We start from the raw sequence: 26,462 nt of genomic DNA, 5'->3' as shown, positions 1-26,462 counted from the left end.
CTTAGTAGTCTGTATCTACATGACTACAGGCGTTCCGTATTTAAAATTGCATGAGACGTTTCAAATCAAAGGCACTTCTATCCATGGGGGAACTGACAGATTCAACCTGCATTCATACGCTGAAGGTACATATTTACATATTAACGGAATCGTACAAGCTGTTTCCATTCAAACTCATGTCGAGCTTGACAGTTACGAGAATGCCTTCCCTTTGGCACGTCATTGCCAAGTAGTTGAGTGGAGGAGACGTCATTCTGAAAGCAGTCAATTGTCAGTACGACGCTTTGGACATCTTGTCGGAACTGCAGAGCGTGATCCAAGAGATAAGGCAAAAGAGGTGGATAGTCATGAGCAGAAGGTCCTGCACGGGAATATTTGTGCTGATTATCGTTTCTGGGAAACGGAAGAAGAGTTGCGAGCGGCGTTGCAGCACGTCTACTTCCTTTTTCTAGGCACTGAAACTGATACTAATCTACTATGGATTGATGGTATGATTTTAAGGCCACGTTCGGGTCAGTGGGATGAGTCTAAGGTCTGTTATGAGCGAATCGGTTGGCTTCGATACTGTACACTAGAGTCGGCGAAAGAGTCCGAATGGACGCCTCCGGGAACTCAATCAACGATTACTCTATTCTGAAATGGGGAGCGACAGACTATCCTGTACGAAAGTCTATGTGATATAGTTCCCAGCTTCATGCATGTACCATAAAGTCCTCCTTGTCACCTCTAGACAACTTCTCCTAGCCTGAAATCCGCTTCCATTCGAGGTACAGCTCTTTTCCACTTGTACCGCTTCTCATCAAAAGGTCGAACTCCTCCTTTGCACCTTCCTGCTCAGGTTTGAGTTTGAGTCGGTAGGGCCATTTCTCGACAATGGTTTGCTCTTCCTTTATCGCCACCCCGATATAACGAGGGAAGTCAGAGAACATAAACTCCTTTGCAATCCTTGAGTCATAGTCAGAAATAAATTCGGCTTGGTGGAAAAGGAGGGAGAGAGCCCAGCATCACGTACCTGCGAAAAATATAATCAAAGTCCCTAACATGGTCGCGGGCATGTACGAGCTTGATAAGATCGGGATCATATTTACCCATTCGCGGACGTGTGAGCGGGAGGAATTGGAGAAGGCACTTGGAAGTTGGGCTTCCCACAGATGCATCGTCTTTTTGTTCATCTTCGCTCACGTTCTCATCCACAATGTTCATGAACAAAGTGATGAGAGTAGCATGCGGGTTGGTAGAAGGTGTTTCAAGTAGTGGTGACATGATTTCGGCGGTTTTATGGATACCAATATACCCAGTATCCGAGATATTGGACACCTGTTCAAAGTGAGCAAAGAATCTGGTTGTTCATGTAATGGAAATTACCTCTATGCGATCGAAACATCGTTCGGTGAGATAACGGGGAAGATCGGCTGCATGGATTTGAAGAAGTTCGAATGCTACACTTGAGGTCTCCATGCGCCCTAGAAATCCATTCAACACAAACTTCAGATGACGAAAGAGCTTGCCATAGATATCCGAGGTCGCTGACCCAGTAGAAGTTGCCTCAACCTCCTTCATAGACCAGCCGTTCAAAGGATCGGAGCTGTCATGCATAGGCCAGTTGTCGGCATTCTGAAAGAATGTCCTACCTTCATTAGCTTCCTGGTGCATGAGAATACTGCAGTGACTTACGGATTTGGCAGTTGAAATTCACTGCGGCAGGTCCCAAAGGGGAGTAGAAGTCCATCCTCCCGGAATTGCTGTCTTGCCACTCGATGTGCGTGAGGCAAGAAGAGAAAAGAGCGGTCTCGGTAATCGACTCGCGACTCGGCGAGTGTGACATCCGTACGTATCGTATTCGCCTTTTCAGTCGTTAATCCATCAGGAACTTTCATGAAGCTCAAGATGCCTTCCCATGAAGGCTTCGTAAGGACAAGTCTCAAAGATCGTCGACCAAATGTCCAAGTCTTTCCCAAAAGAGTGCTTGCTGACTTAGATCTGATCTTGTCACAGACATCTTCAACGAGAGGGCGCACTCTCTGATTGAGAATGTCAATGTCAGACTTGCGGATAAAGGCTGAGTACCAGACGTGAATCATGCAATCGATGGTTTCATCTTTTCCTTCAGCTGTGAGCGCCACAAGGAGCAAAATAGCATTGCGTGCCACTACATCGACATCACGGTCATTTATGACAATGTCGAGGTCCCGATCGTAGGTCGAAGGAATTTCAGCGATAGTCTTGATAACATTTCGCATGTCACCGGAAGCTGATGAGTAACACAAAACATTAGCCTTGAATCAAAGTTATCGTGGTAATGGGGGTAGATACCTGCAAACAACAGGCTCAGATGGCCTTGATAAGTGTCTCCTTCGTTCGAGCCAAGTTGAAGAACATCAAGGGCCGGGACATTCCCCCACAAGTACTTTTTACCTCCAAATTTGACAGCTATTCCTTCTCCGACGAAAGCTGGTGTCCTGTTCGTAAGAGCCCAGTCTGGAATCCAATAATCCTTGGCAAGGAATGACTTGCAAACCACTTTGTGGAGAGGCCAGTGGACTTTCTGACACTCGGAGCCACAGTACTGCGATGGAAGACGGTTAACGATGATCTAGAGAACTATCATGCCTTGGTAGATGACTTACTACAACGAGACGACAATTGCCGCAGCTAGACTTTCCAACTTCCTGGCAACAATCACCATCTGGAGGGCAGTTCGCGCAGGGTGGCGATGGCGTGGCCATGATGATCTTGCATGGATAGCGGGCGAATCTCAGATTCTCAAAGGTTTGAACTTCTGTTCTCTGAGAAAAGTTTGTGGAGGTTCCAAAATATAAAGAATGATAATATTTATAATTTCCAAGATATGCCAACGCTGTATGCTTTGGTGGATCTTCCTACCAGTCACTACCTATGCTACCGCCAGCAGCTGTACTACCGCTTCCCCATTCTTCTTTATGAGACCCGCTTCTTGTTGGATTGTTACTTAATTTTTCTTGAAGTGACATACGACGGCCAGCTGGCTAAACATCGCAAAAGAAGCTGCGTTCACCAAGCAAGATGTTTGTGGGCAACAACTAGGTAAAATAGTAACCCTATGCCACAAGTATCAATACGATTTTATAAGCAGTTATTCACTCTGTGGAAACTATACAGTGCAGATTACGGGCTGGGAATCTCAATGAAACAGAAAATAGCATATCAGGAGGCACATGGTCAAACAAGGGCATTATGAAATTTAGCAAACGAAACTAAACTAAACTTATGATTTTGAGGCCTTCTAAAATTTGATTAGCATGTAACTGCTATGCCATTTGAAACGTTTCATTCGGTTTCTCGAACGCTCTGGCAAGGCGGAAAGATTTTGGCAGCCACTCTGGTTCTGAATCCATGCTGCACACCAACGCCTCGGCGCACTTGTAAGCAAACGCCACTGTTACCATGTTAGATCGGGTTTACTAAGAATGCAGAGGAGTGCCTACTTCCATGGCCATTCATTCCGACAGACACCCAGAGTCCTGGCTTGCCTGGAGCTTCACCGACTAGAGGGAATGAGTCTGGCGTGTAACATGTGATGCCGACCCAATCGTTCACTACTTCGCCATCTTTTCCCCAGTTATCACGTCCGATATAATTTCCGGCCGCATGATGCAGATACTCCGCAATCTCGGAGTTGATCTCTGAGTCATCGGTGCAACCTGTGCCTTTGTCGATATGCTCTCCTCCGCCATAAAGTATATCCCCACCCCCTCTGGTACCTGCTTCTCGGACCAGGAAATAGTCTCCTCCATTATAATCAGACAAGGCACAACTCTTCCTCAGAGCTGGAAGTTCATGAGCTTTGTCACCCGGACGGATTGCTGATACCTGGCGTCGGCTGGGTACGAGAAAGCCCGTTGCAGCCAAGTCCGGATAAAGTACATTCGTGTAGGCGTTGGTGGCGAGGATAACATTTTTCGCTTGCACAGATCCTCTTTGCGTGGTAATTTCCCAGTCATCGTCCTGTTTGGTAATCTGGGTCACAGTCGTGTTGGTTTGCAAATTGAGGCCTTTTGCTAGACTCAGTTCAAGCATGTTACAAACCAGAAGATATGGATTTTGAGTGTATGCACGATATGTTGTCGCACCAACGATGTCAGGGATCCCGAAAGCTTGCTGAGCCTCTTTGCCTTGTAGAACCATCTGGTTGATGGCAATTTCAGACTCTGGTCGCCGCTGACGGAAAGCTTGCCTGAACTTGACGGTATCCACGGCTACAGAAAACTTCTCCGTCGTCTTAAACACTTCTGCGGTTTCCACCAGTGTGAAGTCGCATTGGATGTCATTTAAACAAACAAAGTCAGCCATTGCTTGGACATTTGCCTGCTCAAGTTTGTCGATCTTGATTGCTTCTTCTTCCCCATATTTCTCAATATGGCGCGGAAATCTGTGCCACCATCCGGCGCGACAATGACCACCATTGCGACCTGATGCTGCTGAGGCAGCTGTTCGGGCCTCTATCATGAGTATCGATGCTGATTCATCACGTTCAAGGAGCTTGTGGGCGACGACAGCGCCAGTGATCCCTGATCCGATAATGACATAATCAGCATTGCTTGGAAGATGGGGAGTCGTTCGATGATTTGCGATGCGGTGAGGGGGAAGTTGCCAGTACGAGGTTACTGGGTCTTCAACGGGAAATCCAGTTTTAGACATGACTGCTGAACGGTATGTGAAATCTATCCTTTCACGAAGATTGTCTTCTTATTGTATTGGCTATTTTATCCTGGCACTGAATCAAGGTCAGCATGCTATCGATTGCGTAGGGATACGCGCGGTTTTCCGAATAGAACCATGGAACTTTTGCACAAGGACGCGACCAACCAATATTTCCTACCTTGCCTCGTTCAGCCTGACAGGGCATAATCACACACCTGGACGTATGTTATTGGATAAGAAGAATCTCACCACCATCAGCCCTCCCTCTTATCTGATCTGTACTGTTGCTATTCCTCACCATAAGTTACAGTGGGCGATTGACAAGTCCATACCTAGGTACCCGCCCTTGGATGCTAGTGGGCACGTTGGCCTAGACCGCCTAAGAAGTCTGATTTAGGGGGCCTAAACAAACCCCAAACTCCTCCATGTCTACTAGGCATGGACATCAATGCATTATTACAGCACTATAACCCATCCCACCTTTGATGTAAACAGGCCAGATACTGAATGTTTCCACTGAGTGATTCAAAAATTACCGTCTATTTGTTTTCCAGATACTAAACAAAGACCAATGACATTTAAAAAGATTAAACCAAACAAAACACCAAATCCATGCAACGACGCGACAACAATAACCTTTATCACAAGACCAATAAGCCACCCAGCATAGCCGATACAAACATCATGCCTAGACTAGCAGCAATCCTCAACCCATCCGACTGCGCAGCATCAGAGGATGAGTCTTCGCCATTCGAGCCTGCATCTGAGCCGCTGTCCGTCTCCTCAGCGTCATCGCTGTCGGTACTCTGAGGTCTGAAAGGCTTGACAGCGCGAGTGCTACCGCTACGAGACGTCCCAGTCTCCTCGGTGTCGTCAGTCTCTGAAGGGGAACCCGAGTCAGTGGCCAGCACTTCATCGGTTTCTGTGGGCTTGGATTTCCCGGAGCGACCAGCGCTTCCTTGACCACGACCGCAAGATTCATCATCGGAGTCAGCGCAATTTTGCGATGCTGCGCCCGTGTTTTCTGGTGCCGAGTTGCCTGCAGGTGAAGCACCAGGTCGAGAGTTATCACCCGATCCCTCGCCACTACCACCCTCGCCGCCATTGCCGTTGCCATCGTTGTCACCACTGGAGTCGCCTCCATCACCTCCATCACCACTTCCAGGTGCATCTCCTTCAGGTGCATCTCCTCCAGGTGCATCTCCTTCAGGTTTTCCAGCCTCGCCAGGGTTGTTTTGAGGCTGAACAGCAGGAGGAGCTGGAGGTGCAGTGGTAGGAACTTGAAGCTTGCCATCCGAGACCTGACTAACAGGAGGGGCAGTAATGATGGGAAGTTCCATGTCATCACAAGGCGTCGTGCGAACCTGCACCTGTCCGTCACCAATTTGGCACATCGGCACTGCGATTGTGGTGGGAACCTCCTTGGTCGTACCATCCGAAACAACAGTAACGACAGTTGTGGCAACGACGCTGCTTCCGACAATTCTCTTCTTGGGCGCAGTTTTGGACGAACTTCCCTTACCACAGGGCATAACACCAAATTCGACAGGTTCGCATTGCTCAGCCCAGTCGCGGTCGTACAAGTTGTAGAAATCGCCCGACTTGCACTGCCAGAAGATGGCCGATGGGCCGAGGGCGAGTGTGCCGTTGGAGCAGATGGAAAAGCCAGAGGTGTAGATTGCGCCAGACTGAGCGGGCTTGTCGAACTGGAACTGGTAGCTGTCGGAGATGTAGCCTGTGCGGTCTTGCGCATCTTTGAGGACTCCATCTTTAAGGCTTAGGACCAGGACACCCTCTCCGTTGCACGAGCGCTTCTGTTTTCATTAGTGAATGGGATTTAATTTGTGGGTTTTAGCAACTCACCTCACTGAGATCGCGCTTAGTGTTACTGGGCTTGAAGATGGTCACTTCAAATTGACCGCTGTATGATGTTGTGCATCCTTTGGGAGGACCATCCTTAGGGCTGATGTCTTCTGTGACTGCTTGAGGGACAGCAAAGGCTGTGGCGGCGAGAGCCAATAAAGCCAACGAGCGTCTCATTTTGTCGTATAGAGATGTGATAAGGTGTTATAGACGGGTGTGGTTGAGAAAGAAGAGTTGATTCCCTGTGCTGTGTGATTGAGAGGTTGTGTGGTGATACTTTTTCTCAATGGTGAGAGATGTCCAGCTTGATATACACGACGACAACTCTTTCATTGTATTCTGGAACACCTTGCTAACCTCCCTTTCCCTCCTGGCACTCTACAAAAGAGTACTGCATTGTTGGCAAGACGAGACATGTCAACCCGCGCGGCTGGAAAAGTCTTCCCGGCCCAGAACCCCAGTTCTAGACAATGCGATAACCATTAAACCGTTTTTACGGGAGTCTCGCATACCAGTCGATCATTCTTCAGGGCGGTAACAATGGCTGGCAAGAACTCCTTCTGCAGGGAGAGACACCTCTTCAGGATATCGTTCTCAAGTGTGGCTGGAACTGTGCAGAGGAAAGCTGATGAAACGCACTAAATAATAGAAAGATGACCTGGACTGGAATCCTATTTTCCTCAATTAGATCGCAGCGTGTTTTGGGGAGGCGATATGGGATGAGAGGAATGTAGTAGTCCCAATGTCTCACCTCGTAATGGGCAATTGTCTGAAGGGATGGATGGCTCGATGGATTCCCTGACCTCCTCAACCATAGCCAAGGGAAGAAACATTTCGATAGTGAGGGAACCTAGCCGCATGAAAGAATTGTTTGAGTATTTAGAGAACAACGAGAATTGAAACTGAATATTTTACTACCTACCTATGATGGGCCTAAATTAACCGTTTTTGATCAACGTCTCCTCTCAAATGTGTTCATTTGACCTCGGTAGATAAAGTGGTAAAAAAGACGAAAGAAGAAGAAAAAGATGATAATTCTGATCAACACTTCCGTAATTGAATTGACTTTGAACGATAATGAGAATCTGCAAGCCCAGCTAAAGTTGTCGCAATGGCCAGATCTACAGGGGCCATGCAAGGGAATGGCGCTGAGATATGATCGTCCCTTACAAGGGTTAAACACGACTTCCCGCCATCTTATAGGGTAAGTTAGGAATGCGATGAACCGACACAAAGAAACCCTTTAAATGGAATGAACACGACAATTCGCGTGTTTGATGTTGGTACCCGCATCAGTGAAGGTTGACGATCGCTGGAAGATACTTTGGACGTGTATCTTGATGTGACAGTGTTGGTTAGATACATCCCGCCACAGGAAGATATTCGCAATCAAGTATTCAAGATTGCCCAAACGATGATATCAACAATAAAAACCCCTGATCATTCATACAACCAAACACAAACATTCTTTCATTCAAGGCGCTTGCTCTAGGATTTTTCCCAGAGTATCCATCAATAGTGGCGGATCTGTTTGATGAGGTGAATGGCCTATGTCGAGTTCAAACACAGGCACACTCCGACCCCCCTGTTCCTCAAGCCGAGCAACAAACATTCTCTGCGCAGCCTCTGGAACCAACAAATCCTTCTTAGTAAGTATCCAACTCGAAGGAATAAGCTTGTGGAAACCATCGTATGCCTGTTCGTCACTAAACACTCGCGCAGCCTGGTAGACTTGGGCAGCAGCTTGAGCTAATGGCAGTCCTTGCTCTTTCGTGAGTTCACTGTAAAAGCACATTGCCGTGTCTTCATCACAGACCAGGTAGTCGCCCTACAGTATCTATGTCAGCCCTTGTCTACTTGCCTGGATGGTGTTGATTCACCTCTCGACGGGGATAACGACCCGGATTTGCCTCATATAAACCCCTCGTGTTTTTGCCCGGTGGTGCAAAGATGGAAGCCAAGAAGATAAGACGAGTTATCCCGCCTTTCAGACCAGCTTTCTCGCGCTCAAGGCGACTCAGGCCACGAGTAGCCTCGCTACCAACCATTCCTCCATATGAATGCATAAGCAAAACTACATCCTTTCCCATATCGATATGCTTCTTAAGGACTAATGAAGCTTCTTCCACGTCGTCAGCTAAGCCAGGTGCAGGATTGATAGTATCCTCCCGCGACGATTTCAGACCGACGACCTCGGCAGAATATCCCTTGTCTTGGACTGATTGCTGGATAGCGCTCCAGAAGCGAGGGAGACTGAAGTTGCCAGGAACAATGACTACAGCAAGCTTCATGACTGCGCGTAATGTCGCCATAATTGGCGATGATAAAGAGAAGGGAGAATAGTGTCGAAGAATGAGGGGAAAACCTCATCTGTCAGTACCTAGACACGAAGTATTCACAATGTGGCCCGGCTTACGTGGGATGCGCATGTAAAAGTTAAAGACTAAGCCAAATCAATGCTTGGGTCACTGCAACGATAATTATAGCTAGTATGAGTATTGCCAGAGACTAGAAGATAAAATCCATATTGTACATACTTCGTGTAAAAAATCATGTAGAAAAATAAAAATGTGGTAAAGGTGGAATCTAACCACCGAAGCTGGACGAACAGGGAATCGAACCCTGGACCACTCCCAAACGACGAACTCGGAGACGAGAACATGCTAAGGGAGTATTATACCACTAAACCATTCGCCCGGAATTGCTTTGTGATTGGTTGAGAACCGGTTTGCTACTTTGGTACAGAAGCATCTGAGACAACGCGTCCAAACACTACTGACAACATCTCAATCCATCTTAGCGATATTATTACGCGTTTATTAGTTTCGACAAAACCTCTTTATTCATCAATTGGTATCTTCGTTTCAATACCGATCTCAATCCCCACAACGCCGCCGCTTATCATCATTCATAAACAACACAACTTAGTCCACATCCTTCATGAGTTCACTGTCCTTGTCGAGCTTGGTCCACTTGTCCGTTCCATCGGGAATGTCAACTACTCTTTGAGTGTAAAAGATGTGGCATCTGTTCTCGTTAGAATTTATGTGAGGGCCAATGTGTTTGAAAACTTACTGAGGCTGAAAGTTCTCACGAAGTTGAGGTGTGTCAAGGTTCAACAGCGTGGGGAATAGAAGGACCATGTTTCGACCTTCGTCCATGATCCAACTTCCACACTCGGCACAGCCCACCTTGCAGGGAAGAACGTGCTCGTTTTTGCCGGATGAAGTCTTGTAGAAACGGAGATTCTTGACGCCGTTTTCGAAAGCTGAGCATGTTAGTAGACGTTCAGACTATTCCAACAAGGAAGGACAAACCAAGATCGGTTTTCTTAAAGATGGCTGCCCATTGAAAAGGAGCACCTGCAATTGGTCAATTATGATGATCATGAAGTAGGTGCAGACTAAGCTAAAGTGGATTACTCACCATGGATCTTCTTGCAGTCAATGCAATGACAGTACTTGGAAGCAAGTGGTTTATCACTGTTCAACCAATACTGTACTCGACCACAGTGACACGAGCCGTGAACCTTTTTCTCAAAGTTCTCTCGCTTCTCAGTGGCTTCATCAGGTCTCATGTATGGAGGCTGAGTCTCCCAGTCATCGTGGTTGTCATGGGAAAACTGGTGCTGGTGATTTTCCATGTGCTTCTTGTCGTCGTCTTCGGAACCCATCTTGGCGGATTGGATATGTAGTGCTTGGCAGGAGAGTAAATAACCTTGATGTCTAAAGTTAAGATAATGATTAGATTTGTGTTCAATATTGGAAAATAAATAATCTGGGGTCTTGGTAGTGTCGCGTGCCTGCCCCTGATGAGCGTGGCGCACGGTTGTCGTCATAGATATATCGACCTCCATCATGACTACGATTTATGACCGTCATATATTTTCTTTTCTCCCTGCATCTTAGAGTCACAGTTCAATATGTCATTAATCATCTCGGCCCACTTCCACGGCTCGGAGCTTTCCTCCGTCCTCGCGTTGTAGTACTCCCAACCCATGACGCCTCCGATACGTGGATATTTCCTTACCAGCTCCCCGAGACACTTTCGCAGCTTTGCTTCTTTCACGTAGCCAGAACAGTTGGATGGGTTTGTTACAAGCCCAATCACCACTTTCTCCTGCGGCCATCCGCGCGCGATGATTCTGTCGTAGTCATGCGGCTCGCTCATGTCGCCCCAGCCGCAGTAGAATTGCGTGTTATACCATGCTATACGCGACCCGAGACCTTTTTCGAGCTCTTCCATGTTGAAACCGCCTAGGTTTTGCTCATTGCGCAGCGCTGGTGCGACGGGCGCGAGAGTCACGAGGAAGGATTGGCCAAAGTCGGTTTTGAGGTGATCGATTAGACGGATCACACCGCCTAGAGACATTGCTTCTTCAATATCTAGGTCCAAGCCGTCGAAGCCAGCCCATTTGATCATTCTACGCAGTGGCTGGTACCATCGATGAAAGCCTTCAAGCGAGCCGTCAAGTTTTGTGTATGACCCTTGAGCTGCGCCGCCTAGCATGCCGAGGACTTTAATACCTGCTGCTTGAAGTTGTTTGACTTCGTCCCAGAGTGGAATGAATTTATCTGCATCGTAGAGATCATTGTTGAGTGTGATGCGCGTAGGCGTGTTGAGGTGGATAGCCGCGATGATGACGTGTGTGACGCCTGCACTTGGGAGAATTGTTGGTTGTATCGAGATGTAACTATCGTCTTTGTAGTGAGTTTGATGGTAGAAAACAATGCGCCGATAAGGCTTTGTCTCAGAACCTGATTCACTTCCTTTGACGAGCATTTTGTCTTTGTTTTGATTGATGATGATTGTCGGAAAAGGCGGAGGCTGGCGGTGAGTTGGCAGGGATTATGACTTGCTGTAGTCTTAGTCACGAGTCCCGTCAACATTCCAGCGAAAGCGATGAAAAACAATTAGAACTCGGAATATTCTGTCGTAGATCTTGTCTGTCTAAAGTGTATTCTGATTGCCGCCTCAGGATACAAAAAGTGATATCCTCAAGGCTTATTTAAACTCGCATAAATAATACTCTATGTCTCGTCTCTTTTGTGACTGGCCAAGACATTAGGAAGAAGAAGTGAATTTCCATCATTATTCCATGATCCTAAAAACAGGGTACTCATCGCCGACATTCAACGGGATGATGTTTACACTAGCATAAGAGTCGATGTTCTCAGGCTCAAGAGCAGCGAATGCCAAACCGGCATTCTTCTGCCTGGTGCTGACAAGGAAACTTCCGGCTGGAAGCTTAATCTCCTTCTTTTTCGTCTCGGTTGTGATGGTCGCAAGAACCACGCCTTCGTAGTAAGAGCGAGAGAGCTCAGCAGAAGTAACGTTCAAGGCCTCAACGATGCCGCTCCAAGGCTTGTCGAGAGTCTCCACTTCGAGCCCAGAAACTTCCAGGCGTTCTGCAAGGCTCGACCAAGCCACAGGAATGAGATAAGTCTCGGGTCGAGAGCGGGTGAGATTAGCGGTCGTAGGTGTTGTGGAAGCGAACTGAACAGGAACTTTGACAACGGAGCCGTTGGTTGCGTCGATCATTTCGAATTCGCGAGTGCTAAACTCTGTGTAATCGGTGATCACAATGGGATCCTTGGACTCGATAAAGTCCTTGATACCGCCTTCGACTGTCTTCAAAACCTTGTCTGCGTTGTTGGCAGTTGTCTCGATGATAGAGCTAGCCATGGTCAAACCAGCAGCAGTTCGGCGTTGGAACTCCTGGTCAGCGAGACCAATGCCTCGCATCTCGATCAGGAAGGTAACACATTGAGTCACGCCCATGGCGTTGCGGCCGATCTTTACGTCCGAACCAGCCTCATCGAACCTGAAAGATTTTGTTAGGCAATTACTTTCTTAATATCAGAAATAAACTTACTTGGGGACGTAACCGGGTGTCGAGTTGGTTGAACCGGTGACATATGGTTCCCACCTCAATCCGGCCTTGACCATATCATCGCCGATGTTCTTAGCAAATAACTCTTCCGAAAGCTCCCGAATATCCTGGTTGATGTTCAGGTTCTTCGCAGCAGAGAAAAGACCATCCGCGGCCTGGACATAGTTTCCGTATCTGGAAGAGGCACCATACTCGTGCATATCAATCGCAACGTGAGGTGCGAATTCACTAAAGAACTTCTTGATGTCGCGAGTCTGCTGGCGAGCAAGCTTGATATGATCACGATTGGGATCAAGGCCAGAGGCGAGAATGCGCTGGAAATAGTAGTTTCCGTCGGGATTGTACCGAGGCATGATGACAATGTCGGTGTCCTTGAGCATCTTGGTAGCCCACTTTGGATCATTGTCGAACTTGCCAAGGAGAGCGAGAATGGATTCGTCACCAGCAGGTTCATTTCCATGTACGCTCGCCTGAACAAAAAGTCGTAGTTTGTTTGATCTGCTACGTCCCTTTGTTGTTGACAACTTGACATACGGAAATGAGCGGAACTCCTCCGATGTGAAGTTTGCTGTATGATATGTCATGTAATCGTTGTTGGCAGCGACTCTTTCCATGAATGATTCTGTTGTTGTTAGCGAATTAGACTCTTCAATGGTACACGGCAACATACCCATATCTTCATGTGAGGTTGGTCCCTGTGTGCCGTTCTTGAACCCAGCCTGTCTATCTCCGCCAAAGGCGGGTGATAGTAATTCAATATCGACATCTTTGAAATTAGCAGCTATTAATGCGGGATCCGGTCGAACGGGAACATGATTGTATCCGTACTGGACGGCGTTGACAGCGGATATGGCTGAGAGGCCGATGAGGCAGGCTATTTTTGTCAACATGTTTGCTAATGCTTAGAGGAAGTTGCCTAAAGATTTCAGAGTTGGAAGGACAACTACTTTATAGCTATCAGGCGAGAGATTCCTAAATAGGTAGCTCATAAAGTGACGGTCTCCAGTTCTTACCTCCGCCCTGCATGATTTCTCAATCTCGAGAGATCGTCAGCGTCAATCTTTCGTTTAAGCATGATATTAAGCAAGAATTGAGCTCTTGGCATTGGGGAGAGTAGCTTGATGAGGAAGCTGCCAATACTAAGACTAGTGGGGCAAAGTAACGCTGAGGTTGGTGGGCGGGGTTACGACAGAGATATCGGACATTCAACTCCCAAGCTTGAAAGCATTATTCACATATACCAACAACTATTGTATATATAATAAATAGGCAATTGGTCTATAGGATACTCATACTATTTCAGTGTAGAAGCTGAAGTGTTGATGTGCCTGTGCAGATGGAATGCGGAGATAGTAGCCTCGGCATGCAGTGATCGACAAGATAAGGCTTACCCGATAGCACCAATAAACATTGCCTCATAGAGAAAGGTTCGCTGATCACAGCAAAACTTAACTAACGTTGAGGTTGTTTATGATGCTTGGGCCCCTTTTGCGTTGTTTCTCTGGGGTCAAAAGCTTTAATGACACTTCTTCTGTAATCGACAAGCAAGATCCGGAGATCCCAAGACAATTGATTACCGAAACCCTAGTCTTGTGCGTCTGGGCAAAGATAGGCATTTATAGATACTTGGTAAATCGAAGTGGTTGGGTTCTTATCAACAAGTCTGTACTTGGATGTACTATTTCGTTGTCAGAGAACATCAAGTGTCTTATTGGTCACAGGCAACTTTATGAACAAATCTACACTTTGTGTTGAACCGTCGATACCCTTGATTATCCCCAAACTACCCCAAGGTCAACACAAAGACAAACTATCCCAAATGCAGTAGGCCGATGGAGACAAAGGCTACACGAACGCACCTTGACTAAGGTCATCGATATCACATCATGAACTCTCTTGTAATTGGACGCCGCTTCTCACTCTGGCTTCCCGTTCTGGACATGTCTGTTGTACACATGATAACCGAGTGAGGAGGTTATAGATATGAGCTGATATGACAACTTCTGGTTCTCTCTATTGCATCTTTGACATCTCACAATACACATAATATCCAAGATGCGACTTTTAACTCGATCATCAGCGTGTACGATTGCAAGACGGGTTATCAGGAATAGCACGTCTCATCATTATGTCCCCCAAGCAAGCGTCTCAACACTTCATGCCAAAATCAACAGTCCACCACCAAGAATCGTCAAAAGTGAGGGCAGCTGGCTGCAAACAAACACAGGCCACAAAATTCTAGATGCATCTTCAGGTGCAGCTGTCGTATCTATCGGACACAATGATTCAAGAGTCAAAGAGGCCATCACCGCCCAGTTAGATCAGGTAGCTTATTGCTACAACCCTTTCTTCACAACTGAAGCTGCCGAAAAGATATCGCGATTACTGACTGATACTACGAATGGGCACATGTCCAAAGTGTTTGTCGTCAGCTCAGGTCAGTATTAGCTTGGACCGATAAAACTGTATTAACCAGTGTCTTTAGGAACCGAGGCCGTGGAAGCAGCTTTGAAGATCGCTAGACAGTATTTCACAGAACTACCGACCCCGCAACCAAACCGGACCAAATTCATCGCGCGCAAGCAATCTTATCATGGAAACACACTCGGCTCTTTGGCAGTTGGGGGCCATAAAGCACGACGAGGCGTATACGAGCCTGTTCTAGCTACGAATGTGTCCCACGTATCACCATGTTATCCTTATCGAGAGATGAAACAGGGCGAGACGGAAAAACAGTACGTCGAGCGTCTCGCTAAAGAGCTGGATGATGAGTTTAAGCGCGCGGGACCCGATAACGTGTGTGCATTCATTGCTGAGACGGTCTCTGGAACGGTAAGTTGATGTCCCGAATGAATGGACATAACTGACCGTCAAAGTCACTGGGATGTGCACCACCGGTGCCCGGATACTTCAAAGCTATGAGAGAAGTTTGCGACCGTCATGGTGCCCTTTTGATCATGGATGAAGTCATGTCTGGTATGGGTAGGACAGGCACGCTGCATGCCTGGGAACAAGAAGGTGTAGTACCCGACCTTCAAACTGTTGCCAAAGGTCTTGGAGCAGGTTATATGCCAGTCGGGGCTTTGCTTGTCGGAAACAAAGTTGCAGACGTTTTAGAACAAGGATCAGGTGCTTTCTCTCACAGCCAGACCTATCAAGGCCATCCTGTTGCGTGTGCAGCTGCGTATGCTGTTCAAACAGTCATGAAAGAGGATAACATGCTAAAAAACGTGCAGGAAATTGGGAAGACCTTGGGCGAAAAACTGAAAGAAAGACTTGCGCGTCACAAAAATGTGGGGGATGTCAGAGGAAGAGGGCTCTTTTGGGGGGTAAGTGAAATATGCTGTTTAAGGATACCTGCTAACAAGTCTGAAGTTGGAGTTTGTTCGAGACAAAGACACAAAGGAGCCTTTCCCTTTGAGTGATCAAATCGCTGGAAAGTTGCACAAGACTGGTCTTAATGCAGATCACGGTATTTCACTAATTCCTGCGACTGGAAACATCGATGGCATGCGAGGTGACATGGTCATCATCTCGCCTTCATTCACAATCACGGAAGACGAAGTGGATATGATTGTAGACAGGGTAGAAAAGGTGGTAACATCTGTGCTCGGTTCATAGGTATGTATTAACTGAATGACATCATGCTTCAACGAATCTCACATTATGAAGGCCTGTGTCGGTCCGCCCAACAGACTTGTCCATCGAATCGAAGACTGCGACGCCCAAATCTCCTTGACCTGATCAATCGCCCTCAACAAATTCCAACATCCAGTGGTATTATGCAGCGAGACCAACTTGTCCAAAAAGAACTCTCGATGATCCGCCGTTGAACTCTCAGCAGCGACGATAAAGTACGGCCAGGCCAGGAGATGTCGTCCAACGATATCGACGTACGCGTCCACTTCGCCTAAAGATTGCTTGAATTCTTCGATCATGTGGACGGTCTCTTCTGCTGGGGGGTTAAAGACGGCGCGTTGGACGTAGATATCGCAAGCAAGTGTTGTAAGGTTGGCGAGTTGGGAGAGTAGATCTTTGAGTTCGGGATGAAAGCGGTCGCACCATGTTATGAATTCGAGACAGGCTCTTTGTTGTGCTTGGATGAAGTGAACACCATTTGTTTCGTCAAAGAGTGACTCTCCAAAAAGACAGACTCTGCGAGATTGTTAGTCACCTGTTTGTATTCGTTGAGTGTATGGAGCGTACCTGAGGATTTGCAATTGAAGAAAGGTTCTGAGATCAGTTCTTCTATCCTCTGATCTTGCGGCAAGAGCATTGACTACAACTCTTAGAGATCCATATATGAACCTAAAGTTGTCGCTGCCACTGATCATCTCGCGGATATGTAGTAGAAGCAAAGCTGTGAGAGCCGAATCGTCGTCTTGAGGAGCGCATTGATGAGACCGTGAAATAAGCTCTCGAACGAGACTACCATATGCTGCAGGATCAAGAGATATTGAGGTACCGTTTTGTAAAGAAAGATGCTGTTCAACGACGAGAAGAACCGCCTTTCGTACGAGAGGGTCTGTCTCTGCTCTTGGAAGGATGAGATCTCGGTAGCCGTTGAAGCCCATATTGATGACTGCGATCAGCTGGGCTATATTGTTGGAGACTGCAGCTTGTTAGAGGATTCAACAGATGGGGCCTTGTGAACCTACAGTATCCAAGACAAAACCTAGACTTTGTATCAATATGATCCAATCCCCAGTCGATTGATAATGACTTATGATTTGACGCGACTAGATCTTGCGTCTGAGTAGCGTCCTCCACTATCTCATCCGTTTGAAGTGGACTGCGGTTCACCTTTTCGTAGCCGCTCGTTCGGAATGGATCATCTCTTTGATGTGTGGTAATTGTAGGTATAGCTTGTTTCTGTTTCGATGACTTGGTGACTGGTGTGTCAACAATTGGAAAAGTCTTCCCGACAAACTTTCCCCGCGCAGCAATGCCATCATTAAAGCGATATCGTAGACCCAGGCCACTGCATTTGATACCTTTGGTGGCACACTTTACGCACTCTGGTTCTTGGCGATCACAGTCTATGCGGCGGCGAGAGCATTGATAACAACCTGGATAAATGTTATGAAAAGCCCTGACACAAATAGTAGAGAGACATACCTCTGACTTTGGGTCTCTTCTTGGTTTTGTCCGGGTTTGGGGCTGTGTTGGGGGACATTTGGGAATTGTTATACGAGAAGTGGGTGGCGTTACCAGTCTGCAAGCAGTATACTCAAAAGGGGTCGAGTCTCGTGCAGAAAGGTTGAAAAGTTGAGTGCTGGTAGGGCAGAACTCAGCGTATCAGGGATTCCGATAGCAAGGGAGGTTGTTGAGAAGTTTGCCTATCTCGTCATGTTATCGCGACACGGTATCGGAACCCGGTAATCTTGTCCCATATCATCCGGCATCGCAAAGGCGGGGTAGGCTAATCCATATCAGGAACCTCCGTTGAATGTTGATAAGCGATTGCGGAGATCTAATTTTATCACTCTTCTCATCGAAGGTAATGATACATCTTGACAATCTTCTTATATATCGTAGCGTATATCAGCAGCAAATGGCACCTGGGCCATATAATCATGTGGCACTGTATTATAGTTCGGCGTTGCAAGGGAATAGAATCCCCGTCTCTTGGCGGGTGAGACAATCTGTAATTTGAAGGTTTGGATGTGCATTGTTGCAAAGTGAAGCCATCGCGTCCGAGGTTGTGCGGCAAGTTGGTGTTTGACCGCTGAGTTGTTCGGAGAGACCCTGAGATACTTTACTGAGACGCGAATTGTGCCTCTGAATTGCCTTGTTAGAAACGCTCCAATAGACAACCGTACTTATTAGCGTTGTGGCTGTACCACATGTAGCTGAAACATGGTAAAATCGTATCTCAGCACACCTGGTTCAAGTAATGGCCCAGCGAATAAACATGGCAGGGCATTGTGACCCGATTTATTAATTTTATATAACGTTTTGTATAGCTCTACTTCCTCCATGGATGCTGCTTGGCTTCGATGTATGTATTGGTCCCGTACGACTGTGCCCTCGATGTCCTTTGGAGATCTTCAGCATAACTCTCCTGACTTTGACTTGCAACCTCTGTCATTGTGTCCATGCTCAACCCCATCTCGTCGTCGCTGCGCTGATGTCGGACAGCAGGTGTCTGGTCGGTCTTCTGAAAACGGGGTCTCATGGCATTGAGTCGAACAAGCAGAGGCTTGAAGGTAGGTACACAGGCACATATCAGCGCAGATGTAATCTCTGCAAGACCCCATAGTTGAGGTCGAACGATATCCCATGTTGACGTAGACCACAAATCAACCCACCGTATCCTAACGATGGCTAAAGCTATTGAGCTTTGACGGTGTTAGTACAAGGCTGATCAGAATTGGGCCAGTGGCTTACAAGCAGCCCAACAGAAAGACTGCGGACAAGGCGATCTTTTGCGAACGGCGAAGATTCAGCTTCCAGATGAAAGGCAAAGGTAAGACTGCGACAGTCAAATCGGTAAATATGCTTATCCCAGCGCATATATATCCCAGTTCCATTTTATGGTCTACACATCTCCCTTTTACCGCCGGATTCCAGATGGCTGTCATAGGAATGCAGGTCAAGAAAAAGACTAAGATGACACTGATATTCCAGAGGGCAAGGAATACCATGGCGTTGATATAAACCCATCGCCAGTGAGACATCGAGACGATTCTATAATAAAGTAGTACGAAAGACATCTTAGCCCAAAAAAGGGCTTGGCCGTAGAAGAATGTTGCGATATATGCACACTGGACTGATGTTAGTTATGTCCAAAAGACTCCAGTGTGGATACATATACCTTGTAGAAATTAGCCATCTTGTCGGCCGGTATTTGTCCCGTTGGGTCACCGAGACCGAGCGGTATCACTATCGTTGTAAGCTTTGGTTCGCTCAATTCGAGGGTTTCGACGTACACGCAAGTACCCCGGAACCAAATATCGTTATGCATAACTGCAGAGTGACCCATCGTTAGCAAATAATACAGTGATGAAAATATACTTGACCAATCTTACCGTAGATATTATTGCAGCAAAGTCATCCCAACCGAGCGCGTGTATTGACCAACGATACTATATCCTCAACCCAAGCACCAAAAGCGACACGATAACGGAAAACACAACAACCACAAGAACCGTTATGAGACGATCTCCTGTAGTCTCGGCCATCGATGGAGGAGGGCCCGGGCCTATCGAAGTAGCCATGGTGGTTTGGGGCGGGATTGCGATACAAGTCTGATCCAAACATTCGAAAGCAAGCCAAGTCGCTGGGACTAGTTGAGTTGATATTGGTTTGTCTAAAAGTCTAGCGTGAAGTCCAAGGGAAGCCACCATTTTGACTTTGACATGACTGGAATGTGGACATGATGGAAATGAACTGATCGACAGTCTGGATAGGAGGATCTTGCAACAATGCAGGAACAAATCCTCCTTGGCCCAGCCCTACAGTAACTTGTTTCGGAGGAGAATTCTAAATATTTGTAGGATCCAGATATCCGGGTTAACGTGATGGGTGGGATTTTCTATGCGCCCGACAAAAGTAAAACATCGCCAACAAGGAGCAAACAGAGGATCGGCTTGACCAAGACTGTTTTTTGTCGATCATGAAACTTTACTCAGGTATTCTCCGATGCGATGATGGAACCACATACGCCAGATCGACGTAGTAGCATTTTCCTACACAAAAGAAACCCCGTCTTTCCCAAACATATCTGTTTACACCCGATTGTACCTCAACTTTATTGCAAACTAACAAGTTTCGGACAATCTTGGCGTGTCAGTGCAAGCTTAGCATGTCCAGGTCCTGAGTCATTGACCTATTGAATAGAGCCTGCCATAATCAACAAGGCTTGTCATAGAGCTCTAGCTGGTTTCAAGGCAAGAGTTTATCGCCGGCAATAAGGGCTGCCAATCAATTCTTGCCGGACGAGTGAACTAGACCGAGGACGTTCGAATGGTATCGATCGGGCCACGTTACTAGGCACGCCGGGCAACTTTGTCTCGGGCCGCTTTTGGCAAGAATGTTGCCTTTGGCGTTTTGCACTATTACTGAGGGCGTTTACCTCGGTTTGAAATATGCAATTAGTGATCTTCTCGGATATCAATAATAATCCAGTATTGCTATCGTCATTAAGGATATTTGCACTTTTCTAGTAACACGGGGTTGAACCATTGGCAGTTATTGTTTTTGTGTTTCAGCTTCCATCCAAATGATGATTGTGGCTGATATTCATCATGTCTCATTGGCTGTGTCTTTGGAACACGAAATACGAGCAATAAGATGTGGTGCTCTAGGCATCCTTGATTGCAACCTTGATAATTGGTTGACTCAGAAGTCTTAGTTGTCAGACAAATACTACATATCCATATCTTTTTAAATGCTGTATATGTTGAGGATAATTTCTTTGTCTGCGTGCCTCAATACAATGACAACTACCCTCAAGACAAACCTGCGGTCCCCATTCCATGATGACCAGACAAGTGACAACAATAGAATCGAACTCTATGCATTGGGTGCAACCCCAGAAGATAATGGAATAACCGCATTCAACACCATTTCATCCACAAACGTCGTACCTTTACGAAAGCTGAAGCAGTGGCCTCGGGCAGTACTCTGTCCGGCTTGTCGAGAATTATCTATCACAAGAGTTGAGCGCAAGATCTGCGGCGGAACACAGTGAGCTTAGCAAATCTCATATGAGAACATCACTAATGATATCATAGTGCCATGGCGGCATTAATGTTTGCATGTACAATTGTTGGCGGCCCTCTTGCATACATTGGAAAACAATGGAAGAACGCAGAGCATTACTGCTGTAGATGCGACCGACGACTGGCCACTTGGCATTTCAGTTCTGGTACGGAGATTCATGTGTGGTAGATGCCGAATTTCACTTGCTATAGATATCAAATATTGAGTATCAAGAGTATTGTTTAAAATTCTTATATTCTATCATTTCTATTTTTCGCTCAACAATCAACAAGTCGCCAACTCCTCGCCTTTAAACATGTCATGCTTTTTTTTATGTATAAGGAATATCTTACTCCTTGACGAGAACAGCTCTGTATCGGACCTTGCCGTCCTTGAGGTCGTGTAGAGCCTTCTCAATACCCTCCTCGTTAAGAGAGTACTTCATGGTAGTAGGAGTAATGTTCTTTCTGGCGACATACTCAAGAAGCTTGCGAACGCTGTCGCGAGAACCAACAAGAGATCCCTGGATACGGATACCCTTGAGAGAGAGCTCAGTCAGGGGAACGGGAGTGGCCTCGAGAGAAGCGGTAAGAGGGTAGATGGAACCATCGTAGTCGACGATGGAGGCAAGGCTGTGATTCGTTAGTTTGAGTTTTGGGAAACATGATGTAGCAGAACACATACCCGCTGTAGTCAATGTTGCCACTGCCGCAGAGAAGAAGGTGCTTGACGGGCTTGAGACCCTCGGGAGCCTTGTCACCAGACTTGTAAACGTGGAACTCGGAAGCACCGTAATCCATAGCCTCCTGTCTCTTGGACTCGGAGCTGGAGAAGACAACGACGTGGTTGCCCATGGCGGCAGCCAGCTTGATGGCGAGATGACCCAGGCCACCAATACCAACGATGCCTACTGACTCAAGAGGTCGGAGACCGTACTGAGTAAGACATGTCCAGACAGTAGATCCAGCGCAAAGCCTTTTTGGTAGTTAGTAAAGATTCATTGACGCCTCGGGGCCGAAAACTTACAGAGGAGCCGCATCAGCGGAATCGTAACCCTCAGGGATGGGGCAAACAGTCTTGGAATCCCAAACGGCACCGTAGGAGAAAGAGCCGTTGTTGAAATCGGAGAAGCCGTAGATCTGACGGTCACGGCAGTATTGGTCGCGATCGGTGCAGCAGTTGTCGCAGTGGCCGCAGATCTGGTGGGTGTAACCGAATCCGACTCTGTCGCCGTTCTTGACGTTTGTGACGGCGGAGCCAACAGCCTTGACGATACCGACACCCTCGTGACCCAGGACAACGCCACTGGTCATGTAGAGCTTATCAGTGCCGCAGACACCAGAGTGTGTTGTCTCGATAAAGACCTCGTGGTTCTCGAGCTCGCGCTCGACGTTGTCGGCGACAATCTTGCCCTCTGGGGTACCGCGGAAGACCTTGAAAGAGACCATTTTGAATATGTGATTATGTATATGAGTGGGTGCTCGAGTATGAGGGTATGAATGTAGATAGAGCAAATTTAGTCTAGGAGGTGAAGAATTGCGGGAAAGGGTTTATATAGAGGTTAGAGAAGACGGTAGATGATGTTACATAGTGTCAATAACGGGGCAGTCTTCCTGATTTAGGTGACTCGTACACATGGGTAATGGGTCGATCTATGAAACTTAAACCCCTGACCCTGAAAGTAGATGGGGACTGAAGAAACAGTTGACGAGGTTTTTGGTGTGTGATGATAAGGAAAGTCTGGTTGTGTTGGTTGAAACACGCGGTATCTAGTCCATCACCCGTATATCCATTCATTAAACGGTTAATCTTGACATCACCTACGATGCGCTCATGTCTCCCTATGGAATTCATGTGAAATAACTGTTGAATCTGTATTTTTCCAACGGTTTCGGTGGATTCAGGTCCTCTCTCCGGGCTCGCCTAGGGTATAAAAGTGGCTCTATCAATGGATCCAAAGTTTGGTCCTCGGCACGGAAGACTCTGGCCAATCAAGCAAGGGCAAAAAGTGGCATGTCGCTTGTTCGGCACTGAAATTCTTTTCTGGAAATGTTTCTAGAACCCCTGATAGAACAAATGGCGACAAGGAAAAACGTGTAATGTACAGTAATGTTGCAAGCATTTTTAAGCGATCGACGGAGCTAATGATATCACGTCTCCATTGATTACTTTTTAATGCCGATTTCTCATTAATTATCGGAAACATTTATAACTTGTACCGATGGCCGTCGCATTGAGCTTAGATGTTCAGTGTTCAATTTGGCCACGCCTGAAACCTTGACAAGTAGTGTCTCCTTAGACTCGGCCCATTCTCGCCCTATCAGTTAGCCTCCGATGAAGTTTTACTCAACTCTGAGTTGACTACTCTGTACGGTGATAAGGCTACGCTATCGCCGTCCTTGTCTGACAAATGAAATCTTAGTTTCTGTCCATCAGTTACAGCCTCACTTTCCGTTTTGGTATCAACTCGATTTGGGTAGCAGACCAACGCTGAAAGCATAAGAGACGAAATTATCAGGTCAGCTTGTGCTCTTTAGACTACTCTGTATAGCTCTTAGACTACTTATTTTATACAACAAGACTTAGGAGTGCAACTTTTCTTTTCTACTACCCACGGCCTGGCTTTAGCAGAACACAAAAGGAATGATGCAATTTTTTCATCTCTTATTTCATCCATGGTGGGTCTTTTCGGTGGATGGAACAAATAATGATCTCACCCCGAAACTCTATATCTAACCTTGAAACTTGGCCATAAGAGACGAGTACTGTAGCTCAGCTTAGGCCTTGTTAGACTGTACTTCTTGGGATATTTATTTTTGCATCTTAAAGCTTGTATGTGAACATTTTTACTACTCAATAAAAAGGAAAACATTCCCTAGTGAATGTATCATAAACGCGCTACTGAATTGTATGAGTTAATGAGCATGTTTACCCTACATCTCACTCTCGTCGCTATCCTCATCATCCTGGACATACTCGCTGTGCGCACTTTCTTCACTTCGATCACTTTCTATGCTGTCCATGACATCCTCGCTGCCCTCGTCATTCATGCTATCATCGTTGTCCTCATTGTCCTCGTTGTCCTCGCTGCTCTCGCCATTTGCCGATGACAAAGCCAACTCGACTGGTTCATCAACATAGTTACTGAATCGTTTGGACCATTCAACCATTTCCAGAGGTAATGACTTCTCGGGGTTGAATGCCACATTCACACCGGTCCAATCGACATAATCATCGTAAAAGTTGCTTGAATTTGGTTTATGACCTAAGGCTTCCAAAGCTTCACGAACATCGTTGTTCTCTTCGAGTCTGAACCTGGACTGGACACATTTTGATTAGTGGGTTGCATGATTGGCCGTTTGAGTGATAAGGGACGGAGTCAGTAAATCGCATTATGCCATTTGTGCCCTGATCTGATCGATACGAACGGCGCGCTCGATACGGCGCGGAGTGACTTAGGTGGGTGGGAGATTCGGGAAAATCAGAAGAGGTACCTTTCTGGCCCGGATCGATTGCACGGGTTGCAACAAGTAGGCAGCCTGACATCGAGAGGTTCGTATTGATCAGATCAGGGCATTTAGACCATGATTTCAGGTCATTTGCTCTTGTAGACCATGGTTCCTGCTACCCACTAGGCACTGCGGAGATGGTGGCACTTACTGATGTACTTTCCCATCTTGTCAATATCCTTGAAAAATCAATGTCCCTTCTGGCTACAGTGTCGGCAGGGCTGATCTTGGGGAGGTAAATGTCGAACAGGTTCTTTTTCCAGTTCACATCGATTGGAGCTGTCAAGAGTTGTTGTTCTTCGTTGGAAACAGCCGGGACTGTTGTGTTTGCAGTGTCCATATTTCCCGCCTGGACCAGCTCAGCAACCCCAGTCACTCCCGCCTTGATCATACACCGACTGTAGTACCTCCGCTTAAATTCTTGTAGGAGGTGTTCCGCACCGATGTCAAGAAATCGATCCTTGGTCTTGTACATCGAGTCTTTTGGGGAGTTTATTGCTATGTCTGCTCGGCGCCATGTGAAACGGTTGAGTGGCCACAGTCGATGAAGGTGTGGTAGGTAAGTAAGGTTGGCAAGCTGTGCAAAGCATGGTACGTGATAGTAATCTGTCATGGTCAACTGGAATCTTGATAGCTATGTCTTGGAATCGATACATACTTGGTAGAATGGTCGATGGGCCGAACATCGGTGGGCGGATGGAAACGCAATATTGACTTTGGTCAAATAGCATGGTGCAGATCGGGCTATTGCAATTTAGGACGGCACGTGCAGATCCAACGACCCTGCATCCCGGAGGTCTATGTTGCAGGAAACACATGTATGTCCAACGACCTTTCACCTCCCTGTTCAAATATCTGTTAAAGCATTCGGATTGCCTCTTCGCCTCCGCCTCCGCCTCTCCTTGGATGCCGAAATAATTCATGATTGCAGTGCGATGGGTTGAAAAAAGCGCAAACGATATACGATATGATCGGTGTTGATGATTGATGCAGATTCAATGTTCGAGGTCTCAAATAAAATGCGGTTGACCGCGATTTTCCCAAGTTTCGAGGCATAACAGGCCATGGCACTTTCTATGACGAATTCCTCGAAAGAAGAGCTGGGAAGATGGAAGGTAGGTATGAGAGGAAGCACACTCTATAGCCCAGCAACCGGCGCTCAACAACCAGTCGAGAAAGGGTGACCTTTGGCCCCTTGCGACTTCTCAACAAACTCCGCTGCCTGTGTGTAATGGAAAAGTTGACTTCTACTAAGCTTTAGGATATAAAAGGAAGGAAACACCTTAGTAGTCTAAGAATCTAGCCTAAATTCGGTAAACGAACTTTCCCATCTTGTATCTTATGTTTTCAAAGCACCTAATTGCTATGTACCTACTAAGGTAGCCGGTGTGACATCAAAGCGCACTCTACAAAAACATACCAAAACTTCAAGGGTCCAGTGTAACAGCACACGAGACTGCCACTAGATGCAGAGGGTGTCATGTTGCGTCTGCTGATATCGACGTGTGCCACCTCGGGTACTGCATGTCGTTCTGAAGAGAGTAATAAAGTAATTGACGACCAACGTTGGGTCGCAGAAGATGCATAAGATTGATATACATTCTTTCATTCGGGGGATGTCTCAAAACTAAACTTGCCTACACCATCACGCGACCTTAGAACTGATTCCCATTCGCTCGGCATTATCTTGCTGCAGCTAGACCATCGGTTCTGCATCAAAATAATCAGCACGTGCTCAGGAAGCGACCAAGGGTGATGACTGGCACCTGTCAGATCAAACAAGGCCAAGTGCTACCTTCTTACGTCATAGC

At 46.8% G+C, this 26,462-nt stretch overlaps 13 protein-coding genes across 13 annotated transcripts; 2 read left to right on the top strand and 11 right to left on the bottom strand.

The window, feature by feature from the left end:
• Window positions 1-740: 740 nt before the first annotated feature.
• Window positions 741-2,726, bottom strand: FSST1_005055 (uncharacterized protein; the record flags this gene model as incomplete). The annotated part of the gene is made up of 6 exons (XM_083231292.1): window positions 741-945; window positions 1,013-1,317; window positions 1,366-1,627; window positions 1,675-2,251; window positions 2,314-2,566; window positions 2,628-2,726. The coding sequence occupies 6 exons, from the start codon at window positions 2,724-2,726 to the stop codon at window positions 741-743; spliced, it is 1,701 nt and encodes a 566-aa protein (XP_083088485.1).
• A 561-nt stretch (window positions 2,727-3,287) lies between these two features.
• FSST1_005054 (NAD(P)/FAD-dependent oxidoreductase) lies at window positions 3,288-4,677 on the bottom strand (the record flags this gene model as incomplete). Its single annotated transcript, XM_083231291.1, has 2 exons — window positions 3,288-3,415; window positions 3,465-4,677. 2 exons carry the CDS (start codon window positions 4,675-4,677, stop codon window positions 3,288-3,290), a joined length of 1,341 nt encoding a protein of 446 aa, XP_083088484.1.
• Window positions 4,678-5,321: 644 nt separating this feature from the next.
• On the bottom strand, window positions 5,322-6,720 carry FSST1_005053 (uncharacterized protein; the record flags this gene model as incomplete). The annotated part of the gene is made up of 2 exons (XM_083231290.1): window positions 5,322-6,494; window positions 6,544-6,720. 2 exons carry the CDS (start codon window positions 6,718-6,720, stop codon window positions 5,322-5,324), a joined length of 1,350 nt encoding a protein of 449 aa, XP_083088483.1.
• Window positions 6,721-8,017: 1,297 nt separating this feature from the next.
• FSST1_005052 (alpha/beta hydrolase) lies at window positions 8,018-8,855 on the bottom strand (the record flags this gene model as incomplete). The annotated part of the gene is made up of 2 exons (XM_083231289.1): window positions 8,018-8,371; window positions 8,424-8,855. The coding sequence occupies 2 exons, from the start codon at window positions 8,853-8,855 to the stop codon at window positions 8,018-8,020; spliced, it is 786 nt and encodes a 261-aa protein (XP_083088482.1).
• A 612-nt stretch (window positions 8,856-9,467) lies between these two features.
• Window positions 9,468-10,216, bottom strand: FSST1_005051 (Mss4-like protein; the record flags this gene model as incomplete). Its single annotated transcript, XM_083231288.1, has 4 exons — window positions 9,468-9,570; window positions 9,619-9,811; window positions 9,861-9,905; window positions 9,970-10,216. The coding sequence occupies 4 exons, from the start codon at window positions 10,214-10,216 to the stop codon at window positions 9,468-9,470; spliced, it is 588 nt and encodes a 195-aa protein (XP_083088481.1).
• A 188-nt stretch (window positions 10,217-10,404) lies between these two features.
• On the bottom strand, window positions 10,405-11,325 carry FSST1_005050 (glycoside hydrolase superfamily; the record flags this gene model as incomplete). The annotated part of the gene is made up of 1 exon (XM_083231286.1): window positions 10,405-11,325. The coding sequence occupies one exon, from the start codon at window positions 11,323-11,325 to the stop codon at window positions 10,405-10,407; it is 921 nt and encodes a 306-aa protein (XP_083088480.1).
• A 309-nt stretch (window positions 11,326-11,634) lies between these two features.
• FSST1_005049 (M14 family metallopeptidase) lies at window positions 11,635-13,326 on the bottom strand (the record flags this gene model as incomplete). The annotated part of the gene is made up of 3 exons (XM_083231285.1): window positions 11,635-12,367; window positions 12,419-13,058; window positions 13,107-13,326. 3 exons carry the CDS (start codon window positions 13,324-13,326, stop codon window positions 11,635-11,637), a joined length of 1,593 nt encoding a protein of 530 aa, XP_083088479.1.
• A 1,165-nt stretch (window positions 13,327-14,491) lies between these two features.
• FSST1_005048 (pyridoxal phosphate-dependent transferase) lies at window positions 14,492-16,057 on the top strand (the record flags this gene model as incomplete). The annotated part of the gene is made up of 4 exons (XM_083231284.1): window positions 14,492-14,873; window positions 14,922-15,268; window positions 15,313-15,765; window positions 15,812-16,057. The coding sequence occupies 4 exons, from the start codon at window positions 14,492-14,494 to the stop codon at window positions 16,055-16,057; spliced, it is 1,428 nt and encodes a 475-aa protein (XP_083088478.1).
• A 38-nt stretch (window positions 16,058-16,095) lies between these two features.
• FSST1_005047 (Zn(II)2Cys6 transcription factor) lies at window positions 16,096-17,612 on the bottom strand (the record flags this gene model as incomplete). The annotated part of the gene is made up of 4 exons (XM_083231283.1): window positions 16,096-16,591; window positions 16,643-17,048; window positions 17,095-17,505; window positions 17,555-17,612. 4 exons carry the CDS (start codon window positions 17,610-17,612, stop codon window positions 16,096-16,098), a joined length of 1,371 nt encoding a protein of 456 aa, XP_083088477.1.
• A 792-nt stretch (window positions 17,613-18,404) lies between these two features.
• Window positions 18,405-19,656, bottom strand: FSST1_005046 (uncharacterized protein; the record flags this gene model as incomplete). Its single annotated transcript, XM_083231282.1, has 6 exons — window positions 18,405-18,777; window positions 18,827-19,203; window positions 19,254-19,321; window positions 19,369-19,405; window positions 19,468-19,524; window positions 19,588-19,656. 6 exons carry the CDS (start codon window positions 19,654-19,656, stop codon window positions 18,405-18,407), a joined length of 981 nt encoding a protein of 326 aa, XP_083088476.1.
• A 1,220-nt stretch (window positions 19,657-20,876) lies between these two features.
• FSST1_005045 (LITAF-like zinc ribbon domain-containing protein) lies at window positions 20,877-21,331 on the top strand (the record flags this gene model as incomplete). The annotated part of the gene is made up of 2 exons (XM_083231281.1): window positions 20,877-21,127; window positions 21,175-21,331. The coding sequence occupies 2 exons, from the start codon at window positions 20,877-20,879 to the stop codon at window positions 21,329-21,331; spliced, it is 408 nt and encodes a 135-aa protein (XP_083088475.1).
• A 160-nt stretch (window positions 21,332-21,491) lies between these two features.
• FSST1_005044 (chaperonin 10-like protein) lies at window positions 21,492-22,590 on the bottom strand (the record flags this gene model as incomplete). Its single annotated transcript, XM_083231280.1, has 3 exons — window positions 21,492-21,774; window positions 21,827-22,117; window positions 22,169-22,590. 3 exons carry the CDS (start codon window positions 22,588-22,590, stop codon window positions 21,492-21,494), a joined length of 996 nt encoding a protein of 331 aa, XP_083088474.1.
• Window positions 22,591-24,075: 1,485 nt separating this feature from the next.
• On the bottom strand, window positions 24,076-25,574 carry FSST1_005043 (uncharacterized protein; the record flags this gene model as incomplete). Its single annotated transcript, XM_083231279.1, has 3 exons — window positions 24,076-24,462; window positions 24,803-25,257; window positions 25,310-25,574. The coding sequence occupies 3 exons, from the start codon at window positions 25,572-25,574 to the stop codon at window positions 24,076-24,078; spliced, it is 1,107 nt and encodes a 368-aa protein (XP_083088473.1).
• Window positions 25,575-26,462: the final 888 nt, after the last annotated feature.

This window comes from Fusarium sambucinum, chromosome I (genome assembly GCF_050947815.1).
Source record: "Fusarium sambucinum isolate potato_lamoka chromosome I, whole genome shotgun sequence".
Lineage (NCBI taxonomy): Eukaryota > Fungi > Ascomycota > Sordariomycetes > Hypocreales > Nectriaceae > Fusarium > Fusarium sambucinum.
This window is presented reverse-complemented; position numbering and strand designations above follow the sequence as displayed.